Raw genomic sequence first — 17930 nt, 5'->3', positions numbered from 1 at the left:
CAGGTTGAGATACCAAAGTAAACTCGAGTTCAGTCTAAATGGGATGGAAGTCAGGTTAGTGGTAAGAATAGTGCCTACCCATGTTTATTTTGGAGTTCTTTTTGTATCACCGTTCTTTACTTTTACGGCTCACAGTTTACAGGTTATGTCTGCTCCACTGCTGTCTTTTTTTGATCCTTAATAGCGTGGGATTACCTGGCTTTAAACAATCTTGGATCATTACATTTATGAATGTCAAGATTAGAGGCATTACTTGAACCTTGTACAGCTCTAGGCAAGTGTTCTTCTTTCCAAATTCTTGCTCAAATGTCAAGTTTATCTTCTCCTGTTCAGGTTATTGCAACGTGCTTTATTTGGAGTGGCCCTACAGGAGCACTTCATGTGCTTCAGGCCATTTCTGTTGGCACGAAATGGGGAACTTCTCTTCATCCAACTTCTCTCAATATGTTTTATGGGTGTTCAGCATTGGCTGCTCAGGGTTTCTTTTCTGGATTTTGATTGGTATACTGTTTTAAGAACAGTAGATCCAAATTATCTAATCCCTGTCTATTGGAGAGAATTCTTTCTAATCCATCACGGGAATAGCGTTTCTGTTACAGTGAACGCAATTAGGTATTTTCTGTCTCTGAAGCTAGAGCCATCAGAGGGAATACTCATATTTGAATAGCTTAAGGTCATACCGGAATTCTTACTAATTTGTACAGGGCTCTAATTATCTGGGCAGATATGTGCAGGGAAAAACGAGTACTTTTTTAATTTACAAGAAAAAAATAGGTACTGTGTGACAACAGGTTGTTAGAACTAAATATTGGCTTCCTTCAATAGTATTCTCAGGACTGATAAGGATATTTTAAGTATTTCTGATCAGGTAAGTTTGATGTAGCAAGAAATTTGCTGGTAACTGTTATGAACGTGTTTTATGTAGCATCTTTCCCCTCATGTATGACTTTAATATTTTCAGCTGTTTTTGTCATCAAGAGCTCGAGGGTACAGCTATGTCTGCCAGACTGTGGATTATTCAGATAATGTATATGAAGTTAGGGTGAGTATTTCTTTTTTGTATTTATATATTAATGTGTGTAATATATAGCACTTCATGATGGTTTAAGTCTTGTCTGAAAATAGTGTTTCCAAAGTTCTGCTGTCACCCGTGACTGTATCCCGTTATATTCTCACAGATTGCTTCAAGTTTGACTACTTCGCACATGGTAGGCTTAATCAAAGTGCATCAGTGTATTTGCATTAACTTTCATCTAACTGCTACAAGTAAGGGTAGTCTTAAAGATGCCATCCTTGGCTTCATCTGCGGTTGTGCAATCCAGGATAAACTTTGTATACATACTCTGGTTCCTAGACCTTGCTGAAGTTTATGATACCAGGGTAATCACAGTAAAGGTGTAGTGTTCTAGCTAGATCAAAGCACGTAAGATTTGTCAGCATATACTGTGGTTGCACTTCACTCATACTGGTGAGGCAACTTTTTGTCTCCTTTACCCATGTTTGGCTTCATGAGGTCTTGCTGGCTTCTGCCAAATGTATTATCAGTACACTTCATTGCAGAAGCTTACATTTCAAATGTGTATTTTTTGGAAAGCATTCAAATTAAAATCAAAGTGCAGATGCTTGTTAATTTCCATAACACTGATTAGCTCATGTACTAAACCTTATCTTCCAGCAGAGCTGACGCTTGAGAATCTCTCAGCTGTTCTTGCAAGTTTCATCTGCAGATTAGAACATGTTCCTGAAAATGTAATGAAAGTGTGTTATAGTCTAAATACATTTAATATTTATAACACATTTTTAAAAATGTCTGTCTACAAGGTGGCTGTTCATGGGTAGTATTACTCAAAAGCTTGTGCATGTGGCAGGGGTGGTAGTGAGAAGGATAGGTTTGAGTTTTACACCTTATGTATAATGGCTGATACTGCAGAACAACTCTGTGTGTAGATTTCTATTGGCGTTATGGTAGTCGCCTATCTTTCACCTTTGCCAATACTGTGCACTCACTATTTCAGTCACTAGAATACTTCTGTTAGTAATTTTGTTTAAAAACAAAATCTAGCCAAGTATAACAAATGCTTGACAGTTGGGTTTTTTTCAATAGATAAGCAAAATAGAATGCCCTTGTACTCAGCTGGATGACGTTGAGGACTGGTATGGCATACATTGAAGGAATTTTTATAATAGCTAGGTACAAGGGGTAATGACTTTTAGTATGCAAAAACTCTTTCAGAGCCTCACTTTTAGGTGCACTTGTTTGTGGGAGGCTGTGCAGGGGTCAGACCTGCGTAAAAGAATTATCTTCTGTTTTGGTCATTATGACAAACAAAGCATTATTATACAATGAAATAAAGGCAGAATGACCTGCACAATGTATTTATTGCATATGATATGTCCAGAAAAGAAAGCTTGCTCTAGCAATATCTACTCTTTAGATTTCCTGACGTTTTAAGTTTCTTCACAAACTTGTGGATTTGCATAAACTTTATTTCTAAAGTTTTAAGTTGTAACATGTTCAGTTTGCAGCTGAGAGTTGAGGAAGCAAGGAAAATTTGAGTTCTCTCCAGTTGTTGCAGCAACTATATGTTATCAGTCAAGACCCTTAACTACCAGATAAAGATGAAGTACTTTTGAATGAATTCTCAATTTAGGTAAATAAGTTGCAAGTAGAAAACTACCCTTTCCACAAGTGTACTTTGTCTAACTAAAGAGTCTAGGGTAAGTTTCTGGCCTGCTTTACAGTGTATCGTGCTCTGCATTTAGAAGGTATGTTGTTTGGTTTTTGACACTGTAGGGCACAAAAAACCCCAAAACCTCCTCAAGATTCCTTTCACCATCATTTTTCTTAATAGAAACCTGCAAAAGCAATTTTAAAATGTTAAGTGAATGTGGGCTTCTTTTTGCACTTTTGAGTTTAGAATTTATAAACCTTGTATCACATCTCTCACACCCTTTTAATAGATCTCAATACTAAATGTCTAGTATTTATTGGCACTGGGTTTTCTCTGAAGAGGAATGCTGCACTGCAACAGTAGAATTAGTTACAGATGCAATAACTTTATTTGTAAGAGAATGAGTAAATGAGTCCTGTTATTAGTCAGATAAAGGAGACTGGGACTAACTCAAATGGAAACAGCACTGAGACCAGAAAGCGTTGTGGAACATGGTCTGGAAACCAACAGCTTCATGTATGACTTTTTTTATTGTGGAGCTTAAAAAGCTGGAAAAAAATATTGAGAAATGTGAAACTAATTGCATGTAGTGGTCTAAATGGAAACTTAGAAGCCCTGGTATGACCTCTGTTTCTGTCTTTTTCGGTATGTGCCACTATGATGTTGCCATGTACTGGCCCTTTTTGACCAAAGCTCTTGCTCAAAATGAGGGGTCAAGAAACCATCCTTTGTTCCTTAAGGGAGTACAGAGAGCTGGTAAACAGTTCCAAAAAAAAAAAAAAAAAGTTTGGCTATCCTGGGTGCCAGAGAATGTCCCTCCTCTCCTTTCCAACCCACATCATGTCTCAAGACAGTAAGCCAATGGTGATTTCAAGGGAACAGTGTAAGGGCATGTGGTGGCACTTCCCCTGTATAGTATAGCAACACCAGCAATCTACAGCTCACAGACTTCTTAAGTCAGACGTAGCTCTTTGTTTTGCCAGTTTTTAAGGAAATATTTTTCCATGAATTTGTCAATAAAGTTGAAGAAAACGTACAAAGCTTCTGGCTTTCACTGACAATTAATACTGTAGTTAGTTTACACATAGTATGAAGAAGTTGGTCCTCCTACTTGCTGTTTTGAACCTACCTACACCTGTTAATCTCATCCAGTCTCCCTTGGCTGTTGTTCTACAAGAGGCAATGGATGACTGGAGCAAGTGAGGATGGAAATTAGATTCCACAGTTGCACAAAAACTCCTTTCTAAAGGACTTACTACTTCTGGGTGTAGTAGATAGCCACCTTACTGACTGCTGGCAGGAAATTGAGGAGTGTGTTTTGTAATTGGTTATATTAAAAAAAAAAAAAAAAAAAATGCTCATAGCAGAGAAGAAAGAAAAGGGGGAAGAAATCCCCAAGAAGGGATTTTGAAGGAGCTGCAGCTGCATCTTGGAAGAACTTTTTTTGGTTATAGCTTAGGAGTCAAAATAATAAATGCAAAGGGCCGAGGTGTTAAATCCATGCTTTGTAGTACTGCTTTGGAAGCTCCAGTATTTGGAGCGAACAATTTCCTAATACTGTCTAACTTAAGGCATGTTAGTGTCTGTGAGTAGTCACTTTCCCCTTCTGCTTACATTTGTGTGTCCTTGTTTCCCAGGTCAGGGTTCATCTATTTTATTAGCATTTCTGGAGAGCTGAGAATTAGGAATCTGGGGCTGTGTGAATTAGTTAGCTCCTAGTTTTAAGTGTGCTGATTGCAATCATAATGCTGAGCTATGGTTGTCTTCTGTATTATAATTGTAATCTGCATTGTTTGTATTTATGTCATTGTTTGTATTTTTGTCTAGAGCTTGAGTAGTTTCCTCTTATGAAATAAAAATAATAATTTTCTTTAAACTTCTGTGAAAAGGGAACTTGAGCTAACAAAATAGACTTCATGGCCCTGTGAACAAAATTCTATAACTGAAGCAGAGAAAAGAATTGTCTTTAAAAGCCACTTTAATTATTCATGTTACTGTTACCTTCTAAGAAGTACCTGTCCCTTCAAACCCCTTAATGTATAACTGTCTTCAACCTGAAATGTGGAAGGAGGGTGCAGGAGTGGAGTCCCATGTTAAAACAACCCTCTGTTCAAAAACCCTGCAGCAGGCAGAGATCATGGGACTGGACCTCTTGTTGACCCCCCTAGGCTGTAATGTAATCTTTCTGTGCCATCTGGTGTTTTAACAGACTTAGATTGGTGCGTATGAAAATTGCCAGAGAAGGTATGGTTGTGACTAGTATTATTCATTTCAGGAATATGCTTTTTTAATGCATATTTTCTTTTAAGCTAAATCTTTCTTTCATGCTGTCTCCAAAGAAAGGCTACAGGTTAGGTCATAACTTCTGATGCTTTGCAGAAGTTGTTTAATAGTAGCCATCTGCTCCTGACGTAGCTTACATATCGGTGTATTGTTCTACTTTATTTATGTCCTCTGTCACTGCATGCGTGGCCTTGGGCAAATGGCTTAACATCTGTTTCATTTTTTTCTGTATCTGTATGTTAATGATCAAAACATCTGTGTAAGTTATTGAGAGCACTGAAATAGATCATCAGTACACGAAACCTATCAGGTTTGAGAATAAATGGTAGTAAAATTTGATGATAGGAAGAGAGCAAAAGAGCTGTCAGGCAAAAAAATCTACAGGAACACAAAAATCATCAGGTATAACCCTGCAAAGAAATGGAGGCTATTTTTGTTCTTAAGTGATGGGAAGCATTTTGATCAAAAGTTCAGCTGACTTTGATCCATGGGCTGTAATTGCTTTCTGTGCAAGGCAGGTAGAATTCGAAAGAAGAGGAATGAGGTGTGTTAAATGACTTGTCCAGGAGCATATAGTGAACATGTGGCATCTTGGGCATAAAAAAAATAAGGTTTTTTATTGGATTTTTCTCCACTTACATTTTGCTCTATGTCATACAGTAAATTGGCTATTTGTGTATTGGCTATTTGGCTTATTGTTCCACTGTTTCTTTAACAAAATGCATATCAGCTTTATAAGAGATTTATGGCAGTTTGCTTGTAACTGACTTAATGATTCTTTAAAAGTTTCTCGGAAGGAAGGACCTCCAAAGAGCTTGAGTATTGTAGTGCTGGCTGTTCGTTTTATGGATACAGTCCAAGGTGTTTATCGTTAACGCATGAGATGAAAAGATGCTTATCTTAATTTATTTAAGAGATGCAGCTTTAGCAAAGATCTGTAAAAGATGCTGGACTGTTATGCTAATCCATGGGTGTGAGACAAAGCCTTGATGTGGGTGTTACTAAACACCTGACTACCTGTCCCAGAGGCAGAACTGTACTGGATATTGAGCAACATATATGTGTGTGTATACATACATATATATATATATATATATATGGTTCTTGCAGCTTGCCTTTGTGTCTGGAAACTCCAAGATCTGTGAGAGTCACTTTTCTCTCATTAAGCCTCGCTCCAACTTTGACAGATATTAGTATCTTTTTATATAAAATTGACAAAATCAGCCTCCTCTTCCTGAGACCTGAAGTAGGCTAAATCTCATGCAGAGAGTGAGAAGGGTATTCATTAATGGGTGCATAGAAGTCTGCAGTTTGGCAACAGTAAGTCGTGCAGTCCCTTTGGGAAACAGCAGAGTCTGCAATGCAGATCTGCAGCGCTCTTCTGCTCCCGTGCTGCTTTTTTGCTTCTGCTGTAATATCTCCTAAAATGTTCACCGGTCCAATTATGGCTGTGACAATCTTACTCTGAGGAGAGATGTGTTCCTTTCCCGCTAGTTTGGAGAGGTGGAGAAGAACACCATGTGGGGCTGTAGCACTGCTCTGTACTGCTCGTTGTCCTGATTCCCCTTTCTCTCACTTGCCTAACAGTATGTGTGTATTTGTGAAGGGAAGCTACTGCTGTCTTAATTTTTTCTCTTTTGTCTCCCCTGGGGACTGAGGGGGTGGTGGGGTTATTTCACACCATGTTAAGGTAAGAAAGTCTGATTTGCCATCAGATGAGTCCTGAAGGACCAGGTGAACTTCTTACAAATACGTGTGTTGTGACATTGCCAGCTCTCCTTGCTGGTGATGCCATTTCCAACTTTTTTTTTTTTTTCCCATTCTCTGTGTGAGTCACCATCTGGGATATGTTCTGGTCCCACCCTTGCATAACGAGCTAGATGACTTATGATGCCAGGAACTAGACTTGTTGCTATGCTTTGGGATCTGGAAGGGAGTCCCCACCACCACCATACCCCCATATCATAGTATTAGCAAATTGCTACGCAGAGCTTCTGGGCTTTACCTGGTACAACAATATCCTGATTTCAGCAGAAAGCCATGTTTATGTTGCATCTTGGGCAAGATTCACTATGATGGGTGGATTAGAAAAAGAATTTTGGGTGTGTAGCACTGCCCTGGTGGGTAGATAGTTTATATCTCTGCAGCTTGTGTGGTTCCCATGTTCTCATTTCTTTTATTCCCCAAATGGCACAGAGCCACTGGGGGAATGCTGCTTTCCAGAGGGGGTTACTGAGCAGGCCAGAGGAAGCTGAGGGGGAATATTGCTCTAAGGGATGTGAAATCTGTACCACACCTAGCTTGGAAGAGTGATATGGTATCTTCCCACCCATATGCCTGTGTTACTGAAGGAATTTTATATAAGGTTTCAGCCTTTGCAACTTCATTTTATCATAATGTTACTGCCTCGTTGTTCTGACCACATCGAAGTGTTGCCTCATTAGTATGGGAAGCCCTGTGGTAGTCTTCTCCCGCAAAGCTTGGGATAGAGAATGAGGACACAAACTCCCTATGTTTAACTGGTAAGCTGTTCAGAGATGGCAAAGCTTTTAATTATGTTAGCTCTTTTTTACGGTTGTGATTTGTGAGCAGTAGACTCGGAATAATACTTCCATGTCCGGAATAGATGAAGGGAGTATTGCTTTTGTTATTGTTCTCATACCATCAGATGTTTGATGACTCCACCTCAACATTTAGCAGGATTCAGGGAAGGAAGAGGTATCCTTCTCTTGCAGCAGATAGGTGGAGAGAACTTTATTGCATTCGGCTTGGAATCACTAAAACTTGTGTGTTGTCTTTTTTTCATTGCAGATAGCTGCTGCTTTATGGTGGTATTATGTCTCTAAAGGAATAGAATATTTGGATACAGTATTCTTCATCCTGAGGAAGAAATTTAACCAAATTAGTTTCCTTCATGTCTATCACCATTTCACCATGTTCACCTTGTGGTGGATTGGTATTAAGTGGGTTGCAGGCGGACAAGGTGAGTTCCCTTCCTCCTATACCCTTTTGACTGGACACAAGGGAGAATTATTATTGTTTGGGAGCAATGGAAAAAAGTTTTCATAGACTTAACATTATAATACACAAGACTGTTTAAATAGCACTGAAGCAGTGCAGTAGCTTTAATGTGTATGGTCTTCCTCTGTGGGAAACGTGGGGGAGGAAAAGATAACAGGGCAATAATCTAATGAATTGCAAAACTTTTTTTTTTTCCTTCATGGGCATCAATTGCAAGCCTGAAGTTCTGTCTTCAAAATTAACCTTGTTCTGTATGAAATAAAGATGAACATGTCTTGCCTAACTTGAATTTTTGCAGATACAGAGAACTGCAAAATCTAATTACAGGCCACAATCTGTGTGCAAATGTAATGAGGTTAATGGAGACGTTATTTTGCCATTGTATCTTGAGTTTGGGGGTTGCTTTCTTTTTTTATAAGAAGTATGTATAAAATTCTGAAACCTTCCCTTGAAGGTGAGCCAATAAATCTGTCAATTAACTTTTAAAACCTATTCATAATGACACAAGTCTATAATTCATTATCAGCCTTTTTTTTCCCTTGCTTCCTTCCTAAAGCCCCCATCAAAGAATTTTATTCCATTGTACTTGCCACATCCTCCCTTGCCTGCATTGTACCCTTGTTCCTGTTGTTTTGCCTTGTCTCTCTCAAATTATAAGCTCTACAGAGCTGAGGGTTCAGGGAAAATACCGTTTTGTTTGTGATGTGCTTTGTAGGCTTAAGACACTGAAAATAACATATAGTAAACACCACACCAAACTAATATTTTGGGGTTTTTTATCAAACCACACTAATACTTAATGCATGGGGGTTTTATGCTCTCATTTACTATAGATATCTTGTACTGAGTGGTTACTTACATTCAAAAGAAGAAATATTTAAAATGAGTATCTGTGACTATCCTTGAATTTCTCCCAAGTAATCTGCAGGATGCAGGTACTCAACCAGACATTTCATGATCTTTATTGGCTACTGCACCTATAAAATAAGTTTACTGGAGACTGGATGCTTACTTGTAGTCTTACTTAGAAATTTCCTGGGTATCTCAAAATGCCCTCTCCCTTGTTGCCTTTTCAGACTTTTCATGCTAAATATCAGCAGTTTTCAATACGACAGTTGCAACTATTTCCAAATCTACTTCAAGTTTTGGTGTTCTTGCACTGCCTCTTAGTTTATAGCCCCTGCAAAAGGAAAAGCAACAGTTGCTCTTCTGCATTTATGTAGCGCTACTGCATAAATGTGGATAGATCTATGTTCTTCTGTTTTCTAGTTGATAGCACATTGCTTACATAGACAGATCTGTTATAAACTAGACCCTATTATAACTAACTGGGTCTAGACCACATGGGTATCTGAGCTGTTTGATGTCAGCAGCTATTGTCTGTATTGCCCTAATCTTACACATTAGAGCCTTTTTGAGCCTCTCCGGCAGTGTAAGAATACCTTAACAAGATATAATTTGTTTCTGTTAAATGGCTGCTAATCTTGACAGAACAAAGAGATCTTAATGCAAATGAGAAGTCGTCTTCATTTCCAGCATGGACCATTCTGGAAAAAGTTACACTATACATTTATATATTTAAGAATGCTGGATATTTTAAGCTATAAATAAGGAAACTAAAGATGACCAATTTAGACAAACTCACTTGGCAATGCCCTTAAACGTCTTGTAACCACAAGTGAAGTTTTGCTTTGTATGATTTTTTTTCTTTTGGCCTATTTAATCAGACTTCCACATGAGTTTCTTGACTTCTTGCTGAGAAGTGAAGCTTGTGCATTTAAATACAGTTTAAAAGATTTAAGTTCAGAACCTGATACTTTATGCTTTATATTGTCAAATACAGCTTTTAATAATCCTTTAGCAAAACAATTGCAGTTATACTATAGTAACTAATGTGGAATCCATGTGATTTATGTCTGTTCAACAAAAAACCTTATGAAAAGCTTTTGCATAAGTAGTTTCATGAAAGATGTGACATACTACTTGCATGAACAGCTAGTTGTGTCAGCACATGTTGGCAGTCAGGTCTATACTATACTATTGAATATTTCAAAGATGGAATCCTGGCATGTCCTGTGCTTTATAATTTTTACTGTCACATGAATAATACTAGAAAAGACACCTCTCTTTTTTCAAAATTACATGGCAATCTTCCCTTCTGTTCCTGGACAGCTTTTTTTGGAGCTCAGATGAATGCATTTATTCATGTCATTATGTACATGTATTACGGATTAGCTGCCTGTGGCCCTAAATTTCAGAAATACCTGTGGTGGAAACGATACTTAACCATATTGCAACTGGTAAGTAAAATTCCTCCCTTTATCTCAGAAGGTATTGCCTCCGAGTGGAATTGCATTTGCAGAGCTTTGGAACAGATGCTGCTCATTCCAAAAGTTCTTAGCTGTCTGATACTCACAACTCAAGTTAGAATACTTCCTGGAAATGGAAGTATTTATTTCATTTCTCAAAAAATACGCAGCATAGATAAGATTTGTGTGAGTAAAGTCTAATACTACTTTACTGGTTGTTTCAACTGAATTGGAAAAACCTGTTCAAAAGGTAGAGAAAAATCCAGAGCTCCTAATGTCTTCTCATTTTCCCATTTCTGAAAACTGGTGCCAGGTACAGCAATAAATTTTATGTCCCTGGTCAAGCATATGTGCGCGTGCATGATGTGACAGTCAAATACAGCTTCCCTACCACCTACCAATTTAGCAATTTTCAAATGACTTAATGCATTGGTATACATTGGTGCAGTCAGACCTACAGAATATATCGAGACCTTTTTGAGTCTATATTTTCTGTCTTTCAGGTGCAGTTCCATGTGACTATTGGCCACACAGCCTTGTCTATTTATATTGATTGTCCTTTCCCTAAATGGATGCACTGGGGTGTGATTTTCTATGCTGTCACCTTCATTCTCCTGTTTGGTAACTTCTACTATCGGACATATAAGCTGCCCAAGGAACCTGTAAAGAATGGCAAAATAGCAAATGGTGCTGTTGCAAATGGAGTAAGCAAACCAGAAGATAATGCAGTGGTGGAAAATGGAAAAAAGCAGAAAAAGGGAAAAGCAAAAGGAGAGTAACTTGATCCAGGCCTTAACCGTTGTTGGCAGTGAGGAACCTCCAGTTTGGTTTATAAAAGGAAGAAAAAAACACTATCTGTACCAATTAACCTTAGGTTACTGAAGAGCTAGAACACAGATATTTTCATTATTTATGAAGATTGTTTTAAGAACAACACTAAAGTTGAATTTCTATTGTAATTATGTAATTATCATGCATATGACCTCTGTGTAAACTTGTAGACTGCTGGTGTTGGTGAATATAAGGAAGAATTGCAGTTGATTCCATGTTTAGCAGTCCAAAAGTTAATACTACCATTGATAGAGGCAGTTTTGTTGGCACCCACATTTCTTTGGGGGAGGGAGGGGAAGGAAGTAGCGTTTGGATACTTGTGTTTTCTTTCCAGAGAATTATTAAATTTCAAATTATGACATATTATCTAATCAGAATGCGCAACTTTTCTTGTCCTCCTTGGAGAGTATCTTCAGACACATTATGTTTATGTGCTGTCAGAACAGTGTTTGAGTTCTCAGACATTACTTGATTTAATTGAGTGTCTGTTACAGGGTTTTGTTTTCTGTTTTTTTTCTTGTGTGGAAATATACCTACCTCTTCATCTGCTGAAAAGAATATTGAGCATTAAAAACTGGTTTCTGAAATATGGAGTCCTCTAATATAAATATCCGTTAACACTAATTCAGGAGAAAATATGATTTCCTGTAGGAGTAAAAGGGATTTTTGGTGGTATTTTTTTGGTCAAGTCATCAATAACCTTTTTCAAAGTAAACTTAAATTTTGGAGTGGTACTTTTAGTATAGCTAAGTGAAGAAAATATTTTAAGAATGTATAAATATGAAAATACATTGTTTGAAGCAAGCAGTAAAAGTAGGCCTGCTACTTTTTGTCCGTGACCTGCATTAAACCTGTGGTGCTGACTGATACTGAAAATGGTAGGATAATATTATGGTGGAGAGAAAAACAACAATATGTAATTACATTTAGAAATGCTGTGTGTATGGGTAGTCATGCTAACTACAAGACAGTCACTTTATTGGGAGAGAGAATTCGGTTAAGAAGTACTAAATACAGCAAACATAAAATGTTGAAAATGCTGCTACTGCTTGATACCCGTCAAAACTCTATTTGTTTAGACACTTACAGACAAAGTATTGCTAATAGTCAGGCCACTATTTTAATGTGAATGTCAGAGATGGGCTTCTGAAACTCTGTTCCCAAAATATTCTCAGCTCTTGTCAACCTAATTGACAAAGTGATTCTGCTAATCATTTTTTAGTCAAAACTGCTAAAATAAGCAGAAGCCTTTTAGATGGCTTTTCATCTTATGTGCTACATTAAGGGACTTCTTACTGCTCCTTTTGTGAAGAAAATACGGAAAGAGTTATTCTCCTTTGAAATAATGTGATTACCAAGAGAGATGTTTTGAGCTGCTCAGCATGCAATGAGTATAAGACAGGGGTGGAATTAGAAACCATATCCTGAACTCCCATGTTCCTTGCTCATCACTGCAAGAGCTGCATTGTTGCTGTCTAAATGCATTCCTCCCAGCTCTGGTCAAAAACATATTCATAGTTAGTGACAGACTTGCATCCAGCAAGTGACAGCATTGTTGCAGGAAAAAAGTACATGGAGCTGTATGTGTAAGGTGTGTGACACGTTTAATAACTTTTGCATCTCGATTATCCATTTGTCTGTTTATAACATGCAAACAGGTCACATGTTCTGTGTCTCAGGTTTGTCTCTTGTCTCTATACTAAAAACTGTCTAAACCCAAAAAACAGGTCCTAGGAACCCAAAAGGGTTGGATATAGTCTGTTGTATTCAGAAATAATTCCTAATGCTGGAGTTGATTCAGCTGGAAGGTAGTTCATCCATAATCTCCACCACTCTGGATTTTATGGAAGAACATAAGATTGTGAAAGACCGTCTCTGCTGAACTGTAATGCATGTGACCATTAAGTTTCCTATCTGCTGTGTCTTGTGATTCTTCCAGCCTTTGTACTGATGCTTTTTGCATTTGCATAACTCTGTGTGTTTATGTAGTGTGGCGTGGGGAAGAGGGATAGCGGTCTACCCTTCCTTCTTGGACAAATGCCACTACCCTTAACCAAGCCAAAATGCTGGCTGACTGGGTAACTTGGAATGGCTAAAGGAGCAAATGACTACAAAGCAAGCTAGCAGATTTACAGCACGCCTGCTACTCCAAGATAATGGCTGGTGTGAATACACTTACCCTACTTTGATTAAATTCAAGGTAGCTTACCCCACTTTGATTAAAGGGTAGCTTCTCTCTATTTGCCACGGGATGTGGGCAGCTAACTTGTAAATCTGTATCATTCCTTTTATTTGCTCCGTCTTTCTTTCAGTAGGCCAGATCAGATAAACTGATGCTCTTAATGTGATCTAGCTCTGAAAGAGGATACCGAGAAGTATTCCAGTACGGGTTCAATTATGTCTTTACTACACTGTGTAAATTAAGAATTATGTCTTGCATGTTGGCAAATATTTAAATAACTGAAAGTCAAATCTTCTCTCCCCTCATCATGCATGGAAGCTGCTTAAAGTTGATAATAACTTGAACCTTATTGGCAGAACTTGAGTAGAATCCTACCCTCAAACTCTGGGGCACTTGGTAACTTTTAAGAAAAAATGAAACAACGCATTGTGAGAATGCATGCATGCATACATACACATTGTGTTGTCTGGCCCTGTGGGTAAAACCAGTTTGAGAGATTGGCATTTCATGGGGAAAAAAAAAAAATCAGTTATGAAATTGCTGGAACGCTGCTGTTTTGAGTCCATCTTCTGCAATATGGCTTTTCTAGGACTATTTATGATATATTTGATTGTTCATGTGACTTGAGTCCCATTATGATCTTGAATATAATGGCCTTATTAAATGTGCATTTTTGTAGGCGTGGTCTTGAGTGCAATACTTCTGTTTCTGACTATGCAGCCAGACTCACAGAATACAGGGTTGAACTTGTACAGCTTTTTTGTTTTCAGAATTTGAGGCAATGATGCACATGTGAGACACTGCCAGATTCATTAAAGTCATCATTGAGTCCAAGGCACCTCAGAATTTTGCCATGAAAGTAATAGAATATATGTATAAATGTGTGTGTTTGCTATACACGGAACTGAAATTTAAATTATAAAATCTACTTTGCATGGGGTTTGGTTTGGGTTTTTTTCCCTAAATGCTTCCAATTTATTTAAAAGTGAAATTCAAACCATTTGGAACTTTTCTTTTTTGCCAATGGAAGATACTTTTTTGCTAACAGTTCTGAAGCTCTTGGACCAGAGTCTCATAATTATTTGATGCCATATGAGTGATACCATTTCATCTAGCCTCATCTCTAGCAGTGACAGTTGTTGGATTCTTTTAGCACTTTGTCAGTGTAAAATAAATACAAATTATCTATATATGTGTGTGTATATATGTGTACGCATACATAGTGTGTGTGTGTGTATATATAGGCTCTTAGCACGTTTTTTCAATATGTGAAGTAAATTATATTTCTTTAATGTGAAGTTGGCAGGAGCTAATAGAACAGTTCCTACAGCTCGAGTAGTAAAATGAAGCAGTCTTCATTGATCCATAGGTCCAATATCAGTCTTGCAGACATAAATAGTATTTGTCAGTCATTTTAGACATAGGATGGCAGACAAGCCAGAGCCATTTCTCCCAGTGTAATAAATATCTTGAGGCATCAGTTGTAGATTCTGAGGGGAGGGACCTCAACTCAGAGGAGCTGAGGAATTAAGCTGTTTTATAGTAGGGATCGTTTTAGGAAACAGTGAGTAATTTTCTCCAGGTAAGTCTCTGAAGTCCATTATAATCAAATTCTCTGGTTAACGGAATACTTTTAAAATAAATAAATGTTTCTCTGTAGGTTCAAAAGCATGACCTATTTGATTATATGACCATTAACTACTTCCAGCTCCAGATCAGGAGAAAAAGATGAAGGCAAAATAAAAATGCTGCACGTTTTTTTTTTTTCAGGTTAAACTTAGGGCATGTTTCTTCAGAGTAAGCACTTGACCTCCGTGTGCTGGGGAGGCAGGTAAGAAAGGAGCAAATAGCTATTGTGCTGAAAGATCTCACTCCTAAAATAGCTTATAAGCACACTTGCTATCTCTTAAAAACTTGAGTAAAATTGTTCATGGTGCATAAAGTTAAACCTTGCATGAAGTTAGTGTGGGATGAGAGTCATAATGTTTAAGCAGATATTTAAAATTAGATCTGTTTCAGTTAAAATTCAAGAGAATGGAGAGCTTATTAAGTATCTGGATAGTGTATTCATCTTGGTTAGAAGCACAGGCTAAGCCAATTTGGCATCTAGAGCAAGTCACCCATATGACATCTCATTGCGTTGCGGTCTGATGAGTTGGCCCCTTTGCTAACGTAAGCAGTCAGAGCTCCATGGAAATCGGGGGGGTGGTTCCCATTTATCTCAGCAGAGTATGTTTAACCCTAAAGAACAGAGAAAATACTTGCTTTCTGCCAATATCCCAGGAGGATGAGGGAAATGTATGGTTCAGGTTGCTGCTTTTGCCTAAGGTGTTCATGCTTTTGTAAACAATAAAAATAAAAATTACTTTTCTCATGCTGTTTGAGTTTGGTTTTATGCATTCCATAGAACGTTCTTCTGTGTCCCATCTTGCTTCGAGATGCTTGCTAATTTTACAGTGTTGCGCAGGTTGTATTGATGTAATCTGTTACGTAGCCCAGAAGTTTGAGAGAAACACTTCTGTGGCACATCCTCCCATTTTAAGGTTTAGGGGACTTTCTAATTTTGAATATTGCCCCAAAATGGTAGTCTAGTGGCTTTGAAGTCACCCTTGGGGAACTGACTGAAAATAGGATGTCCACTTAAACAAAAAACAAGTCTCCTGAAATATATTCTGGCTGAGCAGCACATGTGTTGGCATCACGTTTGGTCCAAACGTCATCTTAAGGCTGGGATAAACGGAAAGTGTCGGATGGAGTTGGCCTTTGCTACTACCCCAGTATGGCTTGTGCCTTGGATATGCAGGAGAGGGAGGGAAGGATCAGCAAAGTGAAAACTGGGTGTAATGCCTGAATATAATGGTTCTAGCTAAGAAACCTTCTCAATCTTCTATTTTGAGAAGGTGGTGGTAAAAGAACCTGCACGCTGTATGCAAGGCTCCAGATTGTTTGGTCTTGGAAGTATTAACAATTCCACGTGGTGTAGCTTTTGCTGGACACCACATTGTGTTAATGTGATGCCTCTCATCCCGGAGAATCTGGAGCACTCTTGGCAGTAGGTGTAATTCACGATTACATGTTGCTGTGTACGATAAGTTTCTTCACAGTTAGTCCACCAAGTATGATCTCTGTAATCAACCTTATAATACTGAGTTGCACCCATGTTGCACTCCTAGCACCGAAGTGCAAATAGGCACTCTGGATGTCAGGTAGCAGAGAATCAAGTCTGCTATCATAGCAAAATAATGAGTGGTCAATTCTCTCTTGCATAATTCACAGCTGTTGCTTCAATTCATTGCTTGCATCCTCCCTGAAATAAGAAAATACACAAAGTGTTCAGAGCAGGATTTGTCCCTTAGATGATTAACAGATTAACACATGCTGGTGGTAGGCACTCTGTCCAGGCATCTTTTCCATAATACTTATTCCCCACCAGTAATTAAAAATAAGCACACGTGATCAAGTTAGATTCATCAGATGATTGGATAGAATAGACTGGATCCTTTGCTTTTCATGTTTGGTTTTCTTTATTGTCCAGGAAATCGGGATTGGGGGAAAGGTTTTATTACCTGTTAGCTTGCTCAGCTCAAAGCACTGGAGTTACCACAAGAGGCTGGGTGAACACACGCTGTAGTCTTGGACACAAATGAAGCATGTAGTCAAAGACAGTTTTGAAGGCAGTACTTCTATGGACTAGTGCCTTTCAGTGTCTTTCTATGCTTGAGAATTCTAGGTAGCCTAATGAATGCATGCACGCTTTTCTATTGATTGCCTAATGCATCAGTGACATCACATTTGACTCAATTACAAAGATGCTTATTGATGGGCAAGATTATGGCGCTCTTGATCAACGCGGTGCCAGTTGTCCAGGGCCCGATTAGCGCATGCTGGTCTGATAGTATTAGAACAGTGCTGGTAGTTTCTGCCAGAGCACCACTACGGTCAGTACAGCTTTGAGGGGAAAAAGCTATTTCCATTTTGATTCAATATGTGGGAACTGATACGAGCTCTCATGACATCACAGCTATCTGTCAAATCGGTATCGGGTAGGTTTTAGTCTGCTAAATGAGAAGAAATCTTTGATTCTTGAAATGATTCAAGGATGAATGTTGTCTGTCTTTAGATTGAGAACTGTTATTCTTGCAGTGGTATTGTCTTAATTTGTTTCATGAGAAAACCAGCTTTATGCTGGTATCTTTTGGAGTGTGTTTATGAGAGAAAACCAGAGAAATACAAGAAATAACTTGGGCCAAAAGCTGGAGAACATGTAGTTGCTCCTCTAGTTTTTGCCCTTGCCTCTAGATGTTGTAGGAGTTTAGTGACTATAACTGTTACTGCTGTGTATTTATTATTTATAGGTGTCGTAACAGTAAAGTAGTAGTGTACTTGTGCTAAGTACATTCTGAAGTGCATAAAAATTGCTTTGTCTTCAGTTACAATGAAGAGAGCTATTTATCTAACCACAAATGCTTGTAGTGGAAGTAATGACAAATGTCGTAGTCCTGCATTGGCCGGACTCACAAATAATTAATATATACTCTCTATTTTCCCTTTAATAATCTTTTTCAGAGCTTCTGAGGAGCTTCTTGCGATAACACAAAGCTCTGTGAAGATGAAAATTGCTATGTAACTGCT

The 17930-nt window shown here is 38.2% G+C and overlaps 1 protein-coding gene across 1 annotated transcript in view; it reads left to right on the top strand.

The window, feature by feature from the left end:
• The window catches only part of ELOVL4 (ELOVL fatty acid elongase 4), a 35662-nt gene extending 19990 nt beyond the window's left edge, over nt 1-15672 (top strand). Inside the window, exons 3-6 of the mRNA XM_076333129.1 lie at nt 962-1042; nt 7767-7938; nt 10149-10276; nt 10789-15672. Of these exons, the coding sequence (XP_076189244.1) occupies nt 962-1042; nt 7767-7938; nt 10149-10276; nt 10789-11064 (657 nt within the window). The 3' untranslated portion in view covers nt 11065-15672. The remainder of the gene's footprint in view (nt 1-961; nt 1043-7766; nt 7939-10148; nt 10277-10788) is intronic.
• Nucleotides 15673-17930: the final 2258 nt, after the last annotated feature.

Source organism: Aptenodytes patagonicus, chromosome 3, assembly GCF_965638725.1.
Source record: "Aptenodytes patagonicus chromosome 3, bAptPat1.pri.cur, whole genome shotgun sequence".
In the NCBI taxonomy this organism is placed as follows: domain Eukaryota; kingdom Metazoa; phylum Chordata; class Aves; order Sphenisciformes; family Spheniscidae; genus Aptenodytes; species Aptenodytes patagonicus.
The sequence above is the reverse complement of the archived record's forward strand: the minus strand, read 5'-3'. Positions and strand labels throughout refer to the sequence as shown.